At 48.5% G+C, this 19,857-nt stretch overlaps 1 protein-coding gene across 5 annotated transcripts in view; it reads left to right on the top strand.

The window, feature by feature from the left end:
- LOC137305948 (proteasome subunit alpha type-6-like) overlaps positions 1–19,857 on the top strand; it is a 47,080-nt gene that overhangs the window by 12,514 nt on the left and 14,709 nt on the right. The window contains exon 1 of one of the 5 annotated variants that reach the window (XM_067974910.1): positions 18,736–18,889. The exons of 3 other annotated variants lie outside the window; for them this stretch is intronic. In XM_067974910.1, coding sequence (XP_067831011.1) covers positions 18,814–18,889 — 76 coding nt within the window. In that variant the 5' untranslated portion in view covers positions 18,736–18,813. Of the gene's footprint in view, positions 1–18,735; positions 18,890–19,857 lie in introns of those variants that run through there. One more of the 5 variants, XM_067974912.1, reaches the window with a different exon arrangement.

Raw genomic sequence — 19,857 nt, 5'->3', positions numbered from 1 at the left:
TTGGAGCCGGCTTCCGAACCCGCTCGGGATTTTCGCCATCCCGCCCCCCACCCCCAACTTGATTTTAAAATCGAGGCCAGGGCCTCAGTTTAACGTCTCAGCCGAGAGACGGCACCTCCGACAGTGCAGCACTCCCTCAGTACAGCACTGGGATTGTCGGCCTGGAATTTGCACCTGAGTGTCTGGAGCGGGGCTCGAACCCGCGACCCTCTGACTCACGGGCGAGAGTGACGCCCGCTGACTGCACTGCGGGGCAGATCCAGAAAACCAGCAGCGACATTTAAGCAACGGCTTCCGTGCGGGATCGAACAGGGGCGGCTCTTCAGGCGTCGCGGTTTCCCCCTCTACGGTTCCGGCCGCAGAAACCCCCCCCCCCCCCCCCGATAAAGTCCCCGGAGGCTGGCAACAGGGAAACCGCGACGGACGACCGAGAGCGCAATCCAAGCAGAGGACGAGCAAAACGGCGGCCCCTGACAGCAAGTGCCACCATGATAGCTACTTACCTTTACCAACACTTTGCATCAGGAGTAGTGTTGCCAACCCTCCAGGATTGTCCTGGAGTCTCCAGGTCACTGCTACGAGTAATAGTCCAGGGAGAAAAATCACAGGGCCATTACAAAAAACAGTGTGTGTGATTTTTATCATTTTCTTTGAACGATTTCATTTATTAGTTGTAAAAATATTGGAGACGGGATAAAAACGCGGTTTATCTGACAGTCAAGCATCATCCAGTTGGGTAATTAAGAGCTTGCTCGTTTTCCAATTGGCCGTGGGAAGGTGGATCACGGTGAGGATGGAATTGTTGGACGACCAATGGCGGAAGCATCGGGGCAGGGCAAGTGGAGGAGGGAGGTCATGTGATGAAACCTCCAGGAATACGTCCAACCAGAGTTGGCAACCCCAATCGGGAGGCAGGGAGCAAAACCATGATGTCTTTTCTTTCATTCGTTCCCGGGGATGTGGGCATCGCTGGCGAGGCCGGCAATTATTGCCCATCCCTAGTTGCCCCTTGAGAAGGTGGTGGTGGGCCTTCTTCTTGAACAGTCGATAGCGGATGGGTAAGAGGACAGGGGTGATGGGCGAGCAGAACTTTGAGGGGGATAGGACATGGGCAGAAGAGGGTGTGAAGTTTATGGAGGGCAGAGGGCAGGAGGCTATGGGTACGAGGCTTCTTTGACTGAGCCACGGTCGCTTGGGTGAAGTACTGAAGGGTGGACAACGCTCATGAAACCCAACCGCAGCACGCAGTCAAGGCCTCCAGGATAGATTTGCCAATTCTGGTTGGAGGTAATCCTGGAAGTTTTATCACATGACCTCCTGTTTCCAATCTGTTCCTAAACATTGCTATCAGGAAAGACTGAACAGGCTGGGGTTCCTTTCTCTGGAAAAGAGAAGGCTGAGGGGTGACCTGATAGAGGTCTTTAAAATTATGAAGGGGTTCGATAGGGTAAACGGAGAGATGATGTTTCCAGTTCTGGGAGAGTCCAAAACTAGGGGCCATAAATATAAATCAGTCACTAATAAACCCAATAGGGAATTCAGGAGAAACTTCTTTACCCAGAGAGTGGTGAGAATGTGGAACTCTCTACCACAAGGAGTAGTTGAGGTGAATAGTGTAGATGCATTTGAGGGGAAGCTGGATAAACACATGAGGAAGAAAGGAATAGAAGGATATGCTGATAGGGTGAGATGAAGTAGGGAGGGAGGAGGCTCGTGTGGAGCATAAACACCGGGATAGACTTGTTGGGCCGAATGGCCTGATGATATGCTGTATATTCTGTGTAATTCTACCTCTGGTTGGAAGTATTCCTGAAAGTTCCATCACATGACCTCCTGCTCCCAACCTCCTCGCCCGGTCAAATAGCCTTTCTTCCCCATCCCAATATTTTTTATAACTAACAAGAGTTCCAAGTAACACCCAATGACTTCTCTCTCAGGTGTTGCTCGCAGCAGTGTCCAGGAGGTTAATCTTTAATTACCCGGAGACCCCAGGCCAATCCTGGAGAGTTGGCGACCCCACCCCAGAGGAGAGGAGGGAAAAAACAGGGGGGGGGGGGGGGGAGAGAATACAACAGTCCCTTTCTTAGGGTTTTTGCTGATAAAACTAAATAAATAAACTTTCAATTCCCTCCCCCACCAACCCCCGACACTCCAGTTTCCATAGAAATAAGGTCGGAAGATACCAGAACCCGACAGGCAAGCTGCTGCGTTTTTCTTTTAATACAATTTTCCGTTCTGCGACCAAATGGAATCCCTCGCAGAAGCCGACGGTATGAACAGAAATGGCCTGGGTAATCTGTGTGGTTTGATGGTTTGACAACAGCAGCCCTCTTCAGCTCTCCTCTTCTCGAAGGGTTGTTTGTTTGTGTGCGTTTGTGTGTTTGTGTGTGTGTGTGTTTGTGTGTGTTTGTGTGTGTGTGTGTTTGTGTGTGTGTGTTTGTGTGTGTGTGTTTGTGTGTGTGTGTGTTTGTTTGTGTGTGTTTGTGTGTGTGTGTTTGTTTGTGTGTGTGTGTCTGTGTGTTTGTTTGTGTGTGTGTGTCTGTGTGTTTGTTTGTGTGTGTGTGTCTGTGTGTTTGTTTGTGTGTGTGTGTCTGTGTGTTTGTTTGTGTGTGTTTGTTTGTGTTTGTGTGTGTGTGTGTTTGTTTGTGTGTGTGTGTTTGTTTGTGTGTGTGTGTGTGACAGTCTTGTGGTCTGATATGGAGTACAGTGAGCCTGGAAGATATGTGTCACGTTGGGTCGTTGCCACGGCAACTGGGGCTGGCTGTTGAGCCTGCTAGGCCCAGAAGTAGTAGTTTTTTTCTGTTGATATATTCCATTGACTCATCTGTCCGTTTTTAAATGAGGTTTTTCCAACCCCTCACTGGCCCACCACAGTAACTTAAATATAAGATGGAAAAAATATACATCTTTAAATGCCACACAGTTTTCAAGAATTTCCAACTGCAGATTCACCAATGGATTGTTTTAAACTTTTGTGCAGAATTTTTTTTTGGCTTCCCTTTCTCTGTGCACGCCCACACTGATTATAGAAAGTCACAACGGTGTTGAGGGCTCAGTGAGTGGGAGACTGCAGCAAGAGACCAATGGGGTTTCCTGTTTATTGTTTGGGTTTCAAGTGTAGACAGTCTGGGCCTAGACCGTAACCTCAGCCCTGAGCTCAGTCGCATATCAAAGCGTCTTCTGATTCCCTGGCACAAGTGTGCAAACCCAAATCCCATCTGACATACTCTACTTCCTTTGAAGGAGCTGTATCCATAGATCCCCTGGATAGGTCCATGCCTAAATCCCTCAACTTGTGTGGTACCAAGACGTACAAAAAAAGGGAAAAGAAAGAAAGACTTGCATTTATATAATGCATCTCACGACCTCCGGTCATCCCAAAGCGCTTTACAGCCAATGAAGTACTTTTGAAGTGTAGTCACTGGTCAGGTTCAAAGACTTTTCTTGGTAACTCATTGCTCAAATTTTGAGTGAAAAGTTTTTTTTGCTAGACTGGCTCATTCCAATTTCACAACAACAACCACTTGCATTTATATAGCGCCTTTAACGTAGTAAAACGTCCCAAGGCGCTTCACAGGAGCGATTATCAAACCAAATTTGACACTGAGGCACATAAGGAGATATTAGGACAGGTGACCAAAAGCTTGGTCAAAGAGGTAGGTTTTAAAGGAAAGAGAGGCGGAGAGGTTAAGGGGGGAATTCCAGAGCTTAGGGCCTAGGCAGCTGAAGGCACGGCCGCCAATGGTGAGCGATTAAAATAAGGATTGAGCAAGAGGCCAGAATCGGAGGAGCGCAGAGATCTCGGAGGGTTGTAGGGCTGGAGGCAGTTACTGAGATGGACAACAAAGGAGCTGCCTCCTGAATCAGAAGGCTCAGGGTTTGCTCCAGGACCTTAGCACATAATCTAGGGTGGCAGTACTGAGGCAGTCTTTGAGATGAGTCCTTAAATCAAGTTTGCCTGTTCAGGTGGATGTGTGGAGAGACGAGAGAAACTGGGGTTGTTCTCCTTAGAGCAGAGAAGGTTACGGGGAGATTTAGTGGAGGTCTTCAAAATTATATGGGGTTTTGATGGAGTAAATAAGGAGAAACTGTTTCCATGGCAGGAGGGTCGGTAACCAGAGGACACAGATTTAAGATAATTGGTTAAAGAACCAGAGAGGAGATGAGGAGGAATATTTTTACACAGCGAGTTGTTATGATCTGGAAGGCACTGCCAATAGTAACTTTCAAAAGGGAATTGAATGAATACTTGAAAAGGGAAAATTTGCAGAGCTATGGGGAAAGAGCGGGAGGGAGTGGGACTAATTGGATAGCTCTCTCGAAGAGCTGGCATGGGTGTGATGGGCCAAATGGCCTTCTCCTGTGCTGTAAGATTCTATGATTCTATGTAAAAAACCCCATGGCACTGTTCAAAGAGCAGGGGAGTTCCCCCCATGTCCTACCCAACCCTCCTCCCACAACCAAAGTCATCAAATATAGATTATTTGGTTATTTATCTCAGTGCTGTGCACAAAATGGCCGCCTCATTTTCCTACGTTAGAACAGTGACTACACTTCATTGGGTGGGGAAGCACCCTTGGGACGTGGCGACTGGTTTGTTCCCTCCCTAGCTCAGGGTTTCTCCATTGGGTTCTCCGACTGAGGCCTTCTGAAGCTGCCTGAACAAGTCCCAGGGCAGGGGGGTTATAAATAAGCAAAGCAAAGTGGAAGCAGACTGAAGATAATCGCACTCCCCAGGCAGGGAAAGCAGGAATCTTAATGCCTTTTGAGCTTTCTTTTTTTCCCCTTAAAACCTCTTTCTAACCATCTCCCTTCCTGAAGGTGTGGACTCCTCGCTCTGGTGTCGTTCCAGAGGTAACACAGTCGCCCTGATACCTCACCCCAGTGGCTATGAGTGAAGAACAATCAAAGGCAGCCACCAATACTCTCTTTAACTCATGGGGGCATGGAGCCAGCCTTTGGCTCAGTGGTAACGTTCCCGCCCCTCGGTCAGAAAATGCAGCTTTTGAACCCTCGGCCCGGGCGAGCGGAGACTGAAGCTCTGACTCTGAATTCTGGGTTGACGTCCAGCAGGATTCTTGTGTCCAGTGGGTGTTTGTGGCCCCCCCTGCCCCTCATCGTGTGGGTCACGGGAGCCCATAAGACCCTCCCCGCCATGTAGGACTAACCCCCCCCCCCTCTCATCGACTGCTATAAAGATGGTCACGGCCGTGGAAGGAGCTCTCATGTCGCGGCCCGTCAGACCGTTAATCAGCCTGCGAAATCCTTCCACTACGTCACACTGTTCTCCGAAGGAAAAGTGCGAAGATATCAGAAACCAAGCAAACACAGGGGCTGGTTGGAGCACTTTTACCCCCAGTCGGGGCTGAGATCAGCTAACACTGAGAGCTGAACTGAGGAACATGATGTAGAATTACACTGGGCACCGGGCGAGACAGGGAATCATGTTAATTAATGTTTGTTACTAAAGACACAGTTTCAGTTCACTGTGTTTGAAGTACCAGATTTGGGATCAATGTGACGCGGTTTATAGCAATGGAAAATTGGCAGGATAACTCAAAAATCAAATCTGTAGTCTAGCTTCGGAGGGTTTTACCTTTCATGGGTCACGGAGACTCAAGGGTTACATATAAAGTTTAAATCCCTGTTCCCGTTAATTCCCGGAGACGTAAAGTTGCTGATACTAACAGCGCTTAGTGTTCTGATTTAGGCTTTGTCCACCAATGAGACATCAGTGCTAACAGCCCTTTCCAAACCTCCTGACCCACAAAATTCAAACAGGGCAAGCCCCCAGTAAAAGATTTAAGCACAAATAGAACTAAGTTGCCTGGGCTTCAAGGGTTGGATTGTTAGAGTGTTCTGAGACTGATCCATGGCCGTAATTGGGATACGGCAATGTAGGCAAACATGGCAGCCATTTTTATGTCAGCAAGATCCCATCAACAGGATGAGATGAATGCTGTTAACCATTTTATTTTTTTTTTGGGGGGGGGGCGGGATTGGCTGAAGGAGGAATGTCGGCCAGGACACCGGAAGAAGTCAAGATATCAACGGACTGGTCAGGTGGGCAGAAAAGTGGCAAATGGAATTCAATCCGGAGAAGTGTGAGGTAATGCATTTGGGGAGGGCAAACAAGGCAATGGAGCACACGATAAATGGGAGGATACTGAGAGGTGTAGAGGAACAGAGGGACCTTGGAGTGCATGTCCACAGATCCCTGAAGGTAGCAGGACAGGTAGATAAAGTGGTTAAAAAGGCATACAGGAAACTTTCCTTTATTAGCTGAAGCATGGAATATCAGAGCAGGGAGGGTGTGCTAGAACTGTATAAAACACTAATTAGGCCACAGCTTGAGTACTGCGTACAGTTCTGGTCGTCACATTACAGGAAAGATGTGATTGCACTAGTGAAGGTACAGAGGAGATTTACGAGGATGTTGCCAGGACTGGAGAATTTTAGCTATGAGGAAAGATTGGATAGGCTGGGGTTGTTTTCTTTGGAACAGAGGCTGAGGGGAGATTTAATTGAGGTGTATAAAATTATGAGGGGCCTGGATAGAGTCGATAGGGAGGACCTATTTCCCTTAACAGAGAGGTCAATAACCAGGGGGCACAGATTTAAAGTAATTGGTAGAAGGATTAGAGGGGAGTTGAGGAGAAATGTTTTCACCCAGAGGGTGGTGGGGGTCTGGAACTCACTGCCTGAAAGGGAGGGAGAGGCAGAAACCCTCAACTCATTTAAAAAGTACTTGGATGTGCACCTGAAGTGCCGTGACCTACAGGGCTACGGACCAAGAGCTGGAAAGTGGGATTAGGCTGGATAGCTCTTTCTCAGATGGCACAGACACGATGGGCCGAATGGCCTCCTTCTGTGCCGTAAATTTCTATGAACCTATGAAGTCTCTGCTTCTCTCCGAATAGTGCTGCGGGATCTTTAACGCCCACCCGAGCCATTGCAATGTGCAGACGGGGCCTTGGTTTAATATCTCACCCGAATGTCGGCACCTCCTGGCAGCACAGCATTTCCTCAGTACTGCACTGGCGTGCCAGCTTGGATTACGTGCCCAGGTTCTGGGCACCAAAACCACAACTGTGTGACCCAGAGGCAAGAGTGCTACCAACTGAGCCAAGCTGACAACGCACATGCTCCACTCTATACCAATGTACTGCCCCTTTAACACTGACCCCATTGCTTATTTTGTGTTTGTGGTCTGCAGAAAATTTATCAATGGGACCGAATTAGCAGGAACTGTTTCCACGGGGAGGGGATTCCCAACTTATTGGGGGAGCGAGGTGGGGGGTTTACAGTCCCAAGCTGAGTCACTCTACCACCCCAAACATCTTCAGCGGGCAGAGACAGAATCCCCCTCCCACTCACACAAACATAATAACCTTACATCTCCAATCCCCCCCCCCCAGCGAGTATGTTTCAAACCTTTCTGAGATAAGGATTTTATTATAACTGTTAAAATAACTGCAGTGCAGTATCGAGAGGGTTGTCTGAGGTGGCGGGTTTCAGATGAGAGGTCGTACCCCTTGGCCTGTCTGACCAAAGTTCAGGTGGACCTAGACGATCCCACTGCACTATTGGAAGAACGAGGGGGTCTCCTGGTCTCCCGGCCAACGTTCCTCCCTCAACGCCACCAAAAACAGACTATCTGGTCGTTTATCTCATTTACTGTTTGTGGGATCTTGCTGTGCATGTATTCACTGCCACGTTTCCTACATAACAATGGCGGCTGCTCGTCAAAAAGTAATTGATCGGCTTGGGCCATCTTGAGGACAATAAGGTTCCTTAAAAATACAAGGTCTTTCTTTCTTTGTCAATGAAACCGGACAATAAATGGGTCTCAGACGATACATTGAGAACAATTCCCAAGTGGTGACTGGAGTTGCAATTACAACAGCAATAACTTGCATTTATATAGCGCCTTTAATGTAGGAAAATGTCCCCAAGGAACGTAATCAGACCAAAGTTGACACTGAGCCAAATATATTAGGAGGGACGACTAAAAGAGGTAGGTTTTAAGGAGGGACTTAAAGGATGAGAGAGAGGTGGAGAGGCAGAGAAGAGAATCTACGGTATTAATATCAGCCGTGGCTCAGTTGGGCGCTCTCTCGCCTCTGAGTCAGAAGGTCGTGGGTCCATATCCCACTCCCAAGACTTGAGCACAAAATCCAGGCTGACACTCCCAGTGCAGTACTGAGGGAGTGCTGCACTGTTGGAAGTGCCGCCTTTCGGATGAGACATTAAATTGCGGCCTGGTCTGCCCTCTCAGTCGGACGTAAAAGACCCCACGGCACATTTTCGAAGAAGAGCAGGGGAGTTCTCCCCCTGGTGTCCTGGCTAATATTTATCCCTCACATCGCTGTTTGTGGGATCTTGCTTTGTGCAAATTGGCTGCTGCGTTTCCTACATTACTACATTTCAAGAGTACTTAACTGGCTGTCAAGCGCTTTGTGACGTCCTGAGGTCGTGAAAGACGCTGTAGAAATGCAACTCTTTCTATTGACATCAGGAAATCACACTGACTTCAACTGTCAGCTTGGCTCAGTTGGTAGCACTCTCACCTCTGAACCAGAAGGTTGAAAGTTCAAGCGCCCACTCAAGGGACTTGAGCACAAAATCTAGGCTAATGCTTCATTGTAGTACTGAGAGGGGCGCAGCTTAATGTGCGATGACTGGCCAATTGAGTAAGAGCACCAGAAAATTAATAATTAAAAAGGCTAATGGAATGTTGGCCTTTATCTCAAGGAGGCTGGAATACAAAGTGTTGCAATTATATAAAGCTCTGGTTAGACCTCATTTGGACTACTGTGTTCAGCTCTGGGCACCGCGCCTCAGAGAGGATATATTGGACATGGAGGGGGTGCAGTGCAGATTCACCAGAATTATACTGGGGCTAAAAGAGTTAAATTACGAGGACAGGTTGCAGAGACCAGGCTTGTATTCCCATGGCAATAGAAGATTAAGGGGTGATCTAATTGAGGTGTTTACGATGATTAAAGGATTTGATAGGGTAGATAGAGAGAAACTATTTCCTCTGATGGGGGGAGTCCAGAACAAGGGGGCATAACCTTAAAATTAGAGCTGGGCCGTTCAGGGGTGATATCAGGAAGCACTTCTTCACACAAAGGGGAGTGGAAATCTGGAACTCTCTCCCCCAAAAAGCTGTTGAGGCTGGGGGTCAATTGAAAATTTCAAAACTGAGATCGATAGACTTTTGTTGGGTAAGGGGGGATTAAGGGTTACAGAACCAGGGCAGATAGATGGAGTTAGGATACAGAGCAGCCATGATCTAACTGAATGGCGGAACAGGCTCGAGGGGCTGAATGGCCTCCCCCTGTTCCTATGTGCGTTCTTTCCTGTGTAGAAACAGTCAGTGCCTTCAGGAGAGAAGGGGAGAAAATTGGAGAGGAAAAGCTTTAAAAAAATATAAAATAAAAGGGTTAATCGTCAAGAGGCAGAATTTTCTTCTGAAAAATCATTTGTAAAAAAACACGGAGATGAGAAGAAGCTCATCCAGTTGGGACTGGGATATCGCCTGATACATCTGAGCTGTAGATCCATGTTTTTCTTGGAGATATGCCCAGATCTCAGCGAATAGGGAATTTCCAGTTGGGAATTGTGCCAAGAGCACCTAACCATAACTTAGGCCTCACAGGTACTGGAGACAATGGGATAGACAGGACTGTTGGCAGGCTGTCGAAAACATCTGGACGCCGAGAACCACAAGCCACAACCACTCCTAAATGATTATCTCTTTCTGTTTCCCGAGATCACCAAGTCGCTTGTCACAAGAATGTTCCGTGAGGTAAATGGATCTTGTGTTTCTCAAGGCAGAACTCAAGCCACCTGGTTGAACAGCCGTGTTGTAGTCATATTGGAAAACCACTGCTCCGCACCAGAAGTAGCAATATTGTAAACCTGCTCTTTATGAAGGAGTGTTTACAATTACTCTACGGTTGATACGTAGAAGGAATCTTCACCCTCCACCCCCTCCCCCGCACAATTAATCCTTTGACCTTGTACAATTTTCTCCCCTAAAAAAAGAAATGGAAAGATTTGCATTTATATAGCGCCTTTCACAACCTCAGGACATCCCAAAGTGTTTTAAAGCCAATGAACTACTTTTTGAAGTCGTAATTTAGGAAACGCGGCAGCCGATTTGCGCACAGCAAGATCCCACAAACAGCAATGAGATAATGACCAGATAATCTGTTTTTTTAGTGATGTTGGTTGAGGGATAAATATTGGCCAGGACACTGGGGAGAACTCCCCTGCTCTTCTTTGAATAGTGCTACAGCATCTTTTAGTTTGACCTGAAAGGGCAGACGGGGCTTTGGTTTAACGTCTCATCCGAAAGACGGCACCTCCGACACTGCAGCGCTCCCTCAGCACTGACACTGAAGGTGCCGACTCTCGCCGAGGTACAGTTCTAGAGGTATCTACGACCCTCTGGTCCCACATTCAAGTGGCCTTTTTTCATGTGAGCCCAGGTGGAATGTCAGTATGGGGCCTTGTAGCTGAGCCCGATCCTGTCCCCAACCTTGGCTGATTTTCCTTCCCTCCCTTCCCTAACCCGTAACTCTGCTGCCCATATCCTAACTCGCACCAAGTCCCGTTCACCCATCACCCCCCGTGCTCGCTGACCTACATTGGTTCCCGGTCTGGCAACACCTCGGTTTTAAAATTCTCATCCTTGTTTTCAAATCCCTCCATGGCCTCGCCCCCTCCCTATCTCTGTGACCTCCTCCAGCCCTATAACCCTCCGAGATCTCTGCGCTCCTCCAATTCTGGCCTCTTGCGCATCCCCGATTTTAATCGCTCCACCATTGGCGGCCGTGCCTTCAGCTGCCCAGGCCCTAAGCTCTGGAATTCCCTTCTCTAACCTCTCCGTCTCTCCACCTCTCTCTCCTCCTTTAAGACGCTCCTTAAAACCTACCTCTTTGGCCAAGCTTTTGGTCACCTGTCCAAATATCTCTCTATGTGGCTCGGTGTCAAATTTTGTTTGATAATCGCTCCTGTGAAGCACCTTGGGACGTTTTACTACGTTAAAGGTGCTATATAAATGCAAGTAGTTGTTGTTACCCCAGTTGAGATCAGCTAGCTGAGCACAGACTGGGGAAATGAGCCTGGCACTTCCTACAAAACCATAGAAGTTCACAGCACAGAAGGAGGCCATTTGGCCCATTGTGTCTGTGCTGGCTCTTTGCTAGAGCAGTCTAAAATCACTCCCATTCTCTCCCCATAACCTTGTATCTTCCTCTGCTTCAAGTAGTTATCCAGTTTTCCCTTTACAAGATGCAATGGTCTCTGCCTCAAACGCTCCCTGAGGCAATACAGTCCAAGTTCCAACAACACTCTGCATAAAGAAATTTCTCCTAACCTCTCTCCGCACTCTTAATTTTAAATTGATGACTCCTCATCAATGACTCCCCACCCAGAGGATAGCTTTCCCAATTCACCCTACCAAAAACCCTTCATAATTTAAAGTAAAAACACAATTACATCTCCTCTTAGCCGTATCTGGTCCAGAGGATATAATCCCAGTGTCTTAAACTATCATTTCCCATCTCTGGTTTCATCCTTTCTCCTGAGACTCTCTCTCTATCTCCCTCTCTCTCTCCCTCTCTATCTCACTCTCTCTCTCTATCTCACTCTCTGTCTCTCTCTATCTCACTCTCTGTCTCTATCTCACTCTCTCTCTATCTCACTCTCTCTCTCTCTCTCACTCTCTCTCTCTATCTCGCTCTCTCTCTCTATCTCACTCTCTCTCTCTATCTCGCTCTCTCTCTCTATCTCGCTCTCTCTCTCTATCTCGCTCTCTCTCTATCTCACTCTCTCTCTATCTCACTCTCTCTCTATCTCTCTCTCTCAATCTCACTCTTTATCTCTCTCTCTCTATCTTGCTCTCTCTCTCTCTCTCTCTATCTCACTCTCTCTCTATCTCACTCTGTCTCTCTATCTCACTCTCTCTCTCTCTATCTCACTCTCTCTCTCTCTCACTCTCTCTCTCTATCTCACTCTCTCTCTCTATCTCGCTCTCTCTCTCTATCTCGCTCTCTCTCTCTATCTCACTCTCTCTCTATCTATCTCACTCTCTCTCTCTATCTCACTCTCTCTCTATCTCACTCTCTCTCTCTCTATCTCACTCTCTCTCTCTATCTCGCTGTCTCTCTCTATCTCACTCTCTCTCTCTCTATCTCACTCTCTCTCTCTATCTCACTCTCTCTCTCTCTATCTCACTCTCTCTCTATCTCACTCTCTCTCTCTATCTCACTCTCTCTCTATCTCACTCTCTCTCTATCTCGCTCTCTCTCTCTATCTATCTCACTCTCTCTCTATCTCACTCTCTCTCTATCTCGCTCTCTCTCTCTATCTATCTCACTCTCTCTCTCGCTATCTCACTCTCTCTCTCTATCTCACTCTCTCTCTCTATCTCACTCTCTCTCTCTATCTCGCTCTCTCTCTATCTCGCTCTCTCTCTATCTCACTCTCTCTCTCTCTATCTCACTCTCTCTCTCTCTATCTCACTCCCTCTCTCTCTCTATCTCACTCACTCTCTCTATCTCGCTGTCTCTCTCTATCTCGCTCTCTCTCTCTCTCTTTCTCGCTCCCTCTCTCTATCTATCTCACTCTCTCTCTCCGTCACCGTGTGGAGAGTACTCTAGACTGTCTTTCTCTCGCTCTCTTTCTCCATCACCCTGTGGGGAAACAGCTTCCAGCCTTCACCTGGCAACACACCGTGACTCGGGGGCTCTGGACGTGGCAGACTGCGTGAGCCCGAATCCTAGCCCAGCCCACTGGCCCCCCACCCCTCTACCCAACATCCAGGGCTCACTATGGTGCCTCCCTCCTCACTCAGTCCTGCACCATGTCTGATTCTGCCAACTGGCCCTGTGATACGGCACTTAGCTGGAATATAAGGTTAATAGAAGAATGCGCCTGGGGGCAGGGTTGTACTCCTCTGATGTTGCATCACAGAAACAAAACCACAAGTGATACCGTCTTGGGTGGTACCGGCAGTGCTTCCGTTGCCTAGCAACAGCACTGATATTTGGAAACTACAGGCCCCAGCCCCCACCCTCTCTAAAAACCTCGATGGCCTACTTGTTGAATGCACCGGCCCTCTGTGGCACAGGCTTGGGTTGTGCTGGCACAGCTAGTGTTAGACAGTGTTTAGGGCGCTATTGGCCCCCCTGCTCCTGGGCTAGAGTAGAGGATGGAGATGGGGCGGGGGGGGGGGGGGGGGGTGGGGAAATCATCCAGGGATTCCACTCCCAGATCGCCGCCCAGTGAAAAGTGCAGAGAACAGGAGCGGGGCAACGGATGTGACGCACCCCTTGGTCGATCGGCCCCGCCGGCACTTCCCCCCCCCCCCCGCCCCCACCCCCGTCGCAGCTCATGCTGGAAGAACCGGCCATTCGGCCTTTGTGGGAATGCCTCCTCCCCTCCCCTGGTTGCAGTCAACACCCTGAATTTCCCGATCGGCATTAACCAGCAGTGTTAAAATAACACCGACAGGAAAATCCAGGTTCAGGAGAAGGGGAAGGTGAGGAATTAAAAGTGGAAAAAGTATCAGGACGGGAGCCGAATGGGAACCATGGCAGTCGATCGATAAGAATTTCTTCTCTTTATCACACAGTCTGTTGAAAGGACATAAAATCTTGTCACATCTCCAAGATAGATCTCACAACACCTCACATACAATCTTTGGGGTGCCCTGACTGTTGTTACTGGCGCGAAAACTACAATGGGGGGGAGGGGGTGTCATCTCAGAGTCAAAAGGTCGAGGGTTCGAGTCCCACTCCAGAGACTTGAGCACAAAATCCAGGCTGACACTCCGAGTGTAGTACTGAGGGAGTGCTGCACTGTCAGAGGTGCCGTCTTTCGGATGAGACGTTAAACCGAGACCCTTTCAGGTGGACATAAAAGATCCCTCGGCCACTATTTGAAGAACAGCAGGGGAATTCTCCCCGATGTCCTGGCCAATATTTATCTCTCGACCAAAATCACCAAAAGAAAATACAAGATTATCTGGTCATTATCACATTGCTGTTTGTGGGATCTTGCTGTGCGCAAATTGGCTGCCACGTTTCCTACATTACAACAGTGACTACACTTCAAAAAGTACTTCATTGGCTGTATAGCGCCCTGGTCGTGAAAGGCGCTATATAAATGCAAGTCTTTCTTTCTTCCACGACTGAAGAGTTACCGTGGTGATGAAACCTGGGAAACAACGATCCAATCAGCAGCGATCCCTCCTGTCCCATTAATAAATATCTCCTTGATTGCACGTCGACAGACGAGGTGGGGGGGGCACCGACCTCGAATCCTACAGACACAACCCACCGATAACGGGGGTCAGCTTTTCATGCAAGGAGGTTCTCGCGGCCTTACCTTCTGTGGCGACTTCCTCCCGATAAAGATTTGATGGAAAGTAGGTTACTGGTCTTTCAGTCCCGAGCACAGTTCTGCATGTGGAGCAGCCCCTTCACTCACTGAGCTAAATTCACAGTTTCCACAACGGGAGAAAGCGCAGATCGAGCGCGAGAGAGGAGTCATGACCAATCGGGGTGATTTAGCTCTCCTTTCTGTGCTTATCTCTGTACAGATGATAGAACAAAAAAAAACAGAGAGGGCTTGTCTTGTAGAGGGGGTTGAAAAATGCTTGTATAAAACTGGAGGCTGAGCAGGTACACACTCTGTCCCTGCCTCTCACACACACACACACACTCTGTCCCTGCCTCTCACACACACACACACACACACTCTGTCCCTGCCTCTCACACACACACACACACTCTGTCCCTGCCTCTCACACACACACACACACACACTCTGTCCCTGCCTCTCACACACACACACACACGCTCTGTCCCCTGCCTCTCACACACACACACACACTCTGTCCCTGCCTCTCACACACACACACACACTCTGTCCCTGCCTCTCACACACACACACACACACACACTCTGTCCCTGCCTCTCACACACACACTCTGTCCCTGTCACACTCTCTCACACCCACTCTTTCTCTCTCTCCTTGTCTCTCTCCATCAAACTCCATTTACCAGAATGATTCCAGGGATGAGGGACTTTAGTGACGTGGATAGACTGGAGAGGCTGGGGTTGTTCTCCTTGGAACAGAGACGGTTGCGAGGAGATTTGATAGAGATGTTCAAAATCATGAAGGGTCTAGACAGGATAGAGAGAGACTGTTCCCATTGGCGGAAGGGTCAAGGACCAGAGGACACAGATTTAAGGTGATTGGCAAAAGAACCAAAGGTGACATGAGGAAAAACTTTTTTACACAGCGAGTGGTTATGATCTGGAATGCACTGCCCGAGGGGGTGGTGGAGGCAGATTCAATCATGGCCTTCAAAAGGGAACTGGATAAGTACTTGAAAGGAAAAAATTTGCAGGGCTACAGGGATAGGGCGGGGGAGTGGGACTGGCTGGATTGCTCTTGCACAGAACTGGCACGGACTCGATGGGCCGAATGGCCTCCTTCCTTGCTGTAACCTTTCTATGGTTCTATGATGGCTTGGGGGGTTATTCGATGTGGTTTGACACCTCCATTAAAGCGTCCAAAACTCACCGTAACGTCAAGTTGTCCTCAGCACTTCTCCCTCCCTCCCTCCTCAGTTCTGAATCCTTGACCTCGTGCACTGAGGGAGTGCTCAGGAGGTGCCGTCCTTCGGATGAACCCCGTCTGCCCTTGCGGGTGGGCGTGAAAGATCCCACGGCACTATTTCGAAGAAGAGCAGGGAGCAGGGAGCAGAGGGGTTCTCCCCGGTGTCCTGGGGCCAATATTTATCCCTCATCCAACATCATTAAAAAAACAGATTATCTGGTCATTACCACATTGCTGTTTGTGGGATCTTGCTGTGCGCAAATTGGCTGCAAATTACAACAGTGACTACACTTCAAAAATACTTTAATTGGCTGTAAAGCGCTTTGGGACGTCCTGAGGTCGTGAAAGGCGCTATAGAAATGCAGGTCTTTCTTTCTTTCTGACCCACTGTCACACATTCTCTCCCCCTCCAGTCTCTAGGCCTCCCTCCCTTACCCCCACACGCTCCCTCATGTTGATATGTTACTCAAGGACTGTAATCACTTTCCCTGAATCTGGGTCAGCAAAGAAATGGAGCAGCGTGGGACCCTAACAAGCTGACCCGTTTCCATGACAACACCTGGTATTAGGTCAGACCCTACAACACACATCACAGTATATGGAGGGGCAGTAATTTATTTGAAATCTCCTTTAATAGTTCTCCATAGCAGTTTAAACGTTTAACACTCTGACAACTGAAGTGTCAAGGACTCTTGGGGGGCCATGTATAAAGTTTAAATCCTGTCGCCGATCTATCTCAGAACTGTTTGCAATGCAGAAAACAATTAATTATTCTGTGTGTGTCTGTGAGTGCGTGTGCATGTATGAGAGTGAGTGAGTGTAAGTGTGTGAGTGTGTGTGTGTCTGAGTGTGTGTATGCACGAGATTGTGTGCGCCAGTGTGGGTGTTTGTGAGTGTGTGTGCAAGTGTGTGAGTGTGTACGTGTGTCTGTAAGTGTGTGTGTGTGTGAGTAAGTGTGAGAGTGTGTGAGTGTGAGTGTAAGTGTGTATATGTGTGTGAGTGAGTGTGTGTGTCTGCGAGTATGTGTCTGTACGTGTGTGTGTGTATGTGAATGTGTGTGAGTGTGAGTGTGTGGGCTCGTATATGCACACATTGGGTGAGGACAATATCGGGCTTGGATGTGAGAGTCCCGCCCAGAGGTGGACTGACTCCCTGAGAGGCCGCGGGAATCTTTGGGATTCTCACAATAATAGAGTGCGATGGACTCTCCACTGGGCACTCAAGAGATCCCCCAATTTCCCCTACGGCCAGTCTGCCCTGGGTCCCAGCAGACAAATGTCCTGTCACTCACTGTCCAGGCTCACAAATGTAGAATGGCCACTCTGGTGGGTACCAGAGGGTGTCTAGTGCCAGTCAAATCTGTACCCCTGCCAACCTCAGCGTCTTCGGGCAGTGAGGTGGGGAGAAGGCACATAAAAAAAACTCACCCAACAAGAATAAATGTAATTGCAGGATTTCTAGCTGAAATCTACAGAGAAAAATGTGCGGTGGGTAAAACTGCACAGAAAATGTAGGGAACGAGCAGCATTGTTTAGAAACAGGACATTTTATCTTTTCTGCGGGAGGCAGTGGAGAGGTGTTGGAGATTCCAGTCAAACGGCAGAGGCTTGGTGGATAAGCAGCGTCTCGAGCTGTTGTAAGACTCAACTCCTGCGAGAACTCCCCAGCCCCAATGGTTCCCTGGGTTAAATGGATCATCCAGTGCGGTACTGAGTCACCAGGAAGCTATCGAACTCCATCCCTGGTCTGTGCCGAGCTGGCTGATCTAACCAGGGGCGGCGGTAAAGGAGCTGCCACTAGTGGAATCATACGGGCGCAGAAGGAGGCCATTCGGCCCATCGTGCCTGTGCCGGCTCTTTGAAAGGGCTTTCCAATTAGTCCCACTTCCCCCCTGCTCTTTCCCCGTAGCCCTGCAAATTTTTCCTTTTCAAGTATTTATCCAATTCCCTTTTTGAAAGTTATTATTGAATCTGCTCCCACCGCCCTTTCAGCGCCCAGTGGATTAGGGAAGGTGGGGGGCAGGGGGGAGGAGTAAGAATAATCAGACGAGATTTCCTGATCGTTATCCAATCACCCCCGCTTGAAATGGGGGTTTGGGGTTGGTGGGAGGTGAAGAATGGGCCATTTATCGCTGCCATGCACTGGAGGGTGCAGACTGCTAGAGGAGCCCAGAAAATGTCAACACCTTCAGGAGAGAACGGGGAAAACTCACCGAGACGGGTATCAGCAGTTTCAAAGTTTCCACACTTTATCGGGGATGTACACAGGGTGAATCTGAGGGGGAAAAATACATAGCAAATAGAGGAAGAATATGAGGCCGTCCAATGTCATCACCAGAAGGAAGCAACAACAGCAATTTGCATTTATATAGCGCCTTTACTGTAGTGAAACGTCCCAAGGCGCTTCACAGGAGCGATTATCAAACAAAATTTGACACCGAGCCACAGGAGGAGATATTAGGACAGGTGACCAAAAGCTTGGCCAAAGAGATAGGTTTTAAGGAGCGTCTTAAAGGAAAGAGAGGTGGAGAGGTTTAGGGAGGGAATTCCAGAGCTTAGGGCCGAGGCAGCTGAAGGCACGGCCGCCAATGGTGGAGCGAAGGAAATCGAGGCCAGAATTGGAGGAGCGCAGAGATCTCGGAGGGCTGTAGGAGGTTACAGAGATAGGGAGGGGGGGGCGAGGCCACGGAGGGATTTGAACACGAGGATGAGAATCTTAAAATCGAGGTGTTGCTGGACCGGGAGCCAATGTAGGTCAGCGAACACAGGGGGTGATGGGTGAACGGGACTTGGTGCGAGTCGGGATACGGGCAGCAGAGCTTTGGCTAAGCTCCAAAATCAGAGCACCAAGGTCTGTTGGTATCAACCACTTCAGATACGTGGGGGGACTTGTGAGAACAGGGCTTTAAACTTCATTTGAAGTCCCTTCTCTATCCAAGACAAGGAATACCCCAGATTTAAAGGGCTATGCAACTTTAGATCCAAAAACAAATCAAGACATTTTTTGTTTGCAAAAGAGCTGGAAGGTTTGCAACTCCATTTGCAGTTGGTTTCCGGGTTTGGTGGTTGTGTGTGTGCGCTTTCTTTGTTCTTCCAAGTCTGTTGACTGAAATTGAAAGTAAAAGTGCAAAAGCAAAACTTCTCCATTTCTGTCTGGGGTGTCGCTTTAAGGATGAGCCGCGGGTCGAGCGCCGGCTTCGACCGTCACATCACCATCTTCTCGCCCGAGGGGAGACTCTACCAAGTCGGTCAGTGCTTTGCACCTTTCCCCCCCCCCCCCCTCTCTCTCTATATATATATTTGCATTAAAGTTGCGGCTGCCATTGCGATTCTTGGCCCTTTGCTGCAGCCACGTCCATCAAAGGAGCTTGCTCTATGATTGACAGGCCGCTTGCCCAATGAGGAAGCAGGGTTACCTGTCAATCAGGTGCAAGGGGAAGGCGGGACCTCACTTGATTGACATTTGCGTTCGTTTCTGGGCGAATTTTTTACATATTACTGATATTTTTAGATTTGCAAGTTTTCTTTAAAACTGTAACTTGTTACCAGAGTTCTTTTAATTGTTTTCTCTTTAAGCAACCTTAAATTATTGATCTAATTAATGCAAACACTTAATTTTTTTTTTGAAAAAAGATATTATAGATCAGTTACAGTATTCTTAAGAGTTTTGCTAAATGATTTTACATACTTTCGTATTGCCAGGGACTGAAGTTGAAAATTTCCATATTCCACCAGGATTAGGTCGTTACAGGAGGCTCATGGCCTCAGTTATTAATCCCACGTGATTTACTCTCAAAAAATGAGGGACTTTCCTGAAGGAAGATCCCTGTTTTTATTATTCATTCATGGGATGTGGGCGAGGCCGGCATTTATTGCCCATCCCTAATTGCCCTTGAGAAGGTGGTGGTGAGCCGCCTTCTTGAACCGCTGCAGTCCGTGTGGTGACGGTTCTCCCACAGTGCTGTTAGGAAGGGAGTTCCAGGATTTTGACCCAGCGACAATGAAGGAACGGCCGATATATTTCCAAGTCGGGATGGTGTGTGACTTGGAGGGGAACGTGCAGGTGGTGTTGTTCCCATGTGCCTGCTGCCCTTGTCCTTCTAGGTGGTAGAGGTCGCGAGTTTGGGAGGGGCTGTCGAAGAAGCCTTCTTATAAAATGGGCCCAAAGACGGATAAAAGAAAAAAAACAATCATCCCCCCCCCATTTTTAAAGCCC

This window comes from Heptranchias perlo, chromosome 41 (genome assembly GCF_035084215.1).
Source record: "Heptranchias perlo isolate sHepPer1 chromosome 41, sHepPer1.hap1, whole genome shotgun sequence".
Taxonomy (NCBI): domain Eukaryota; kingdom Metazoa; phylum Chordata; class Chondrichthyes; order Hexanchiformes; family Hexanchidae; genus Heptranchias; species Heptranchias perlo.
The sequence above is the reverse complement of the archived record's forward strand: the minus strand, read 5'-3'. Positions and strand labels throughout refer to the sequence as shown.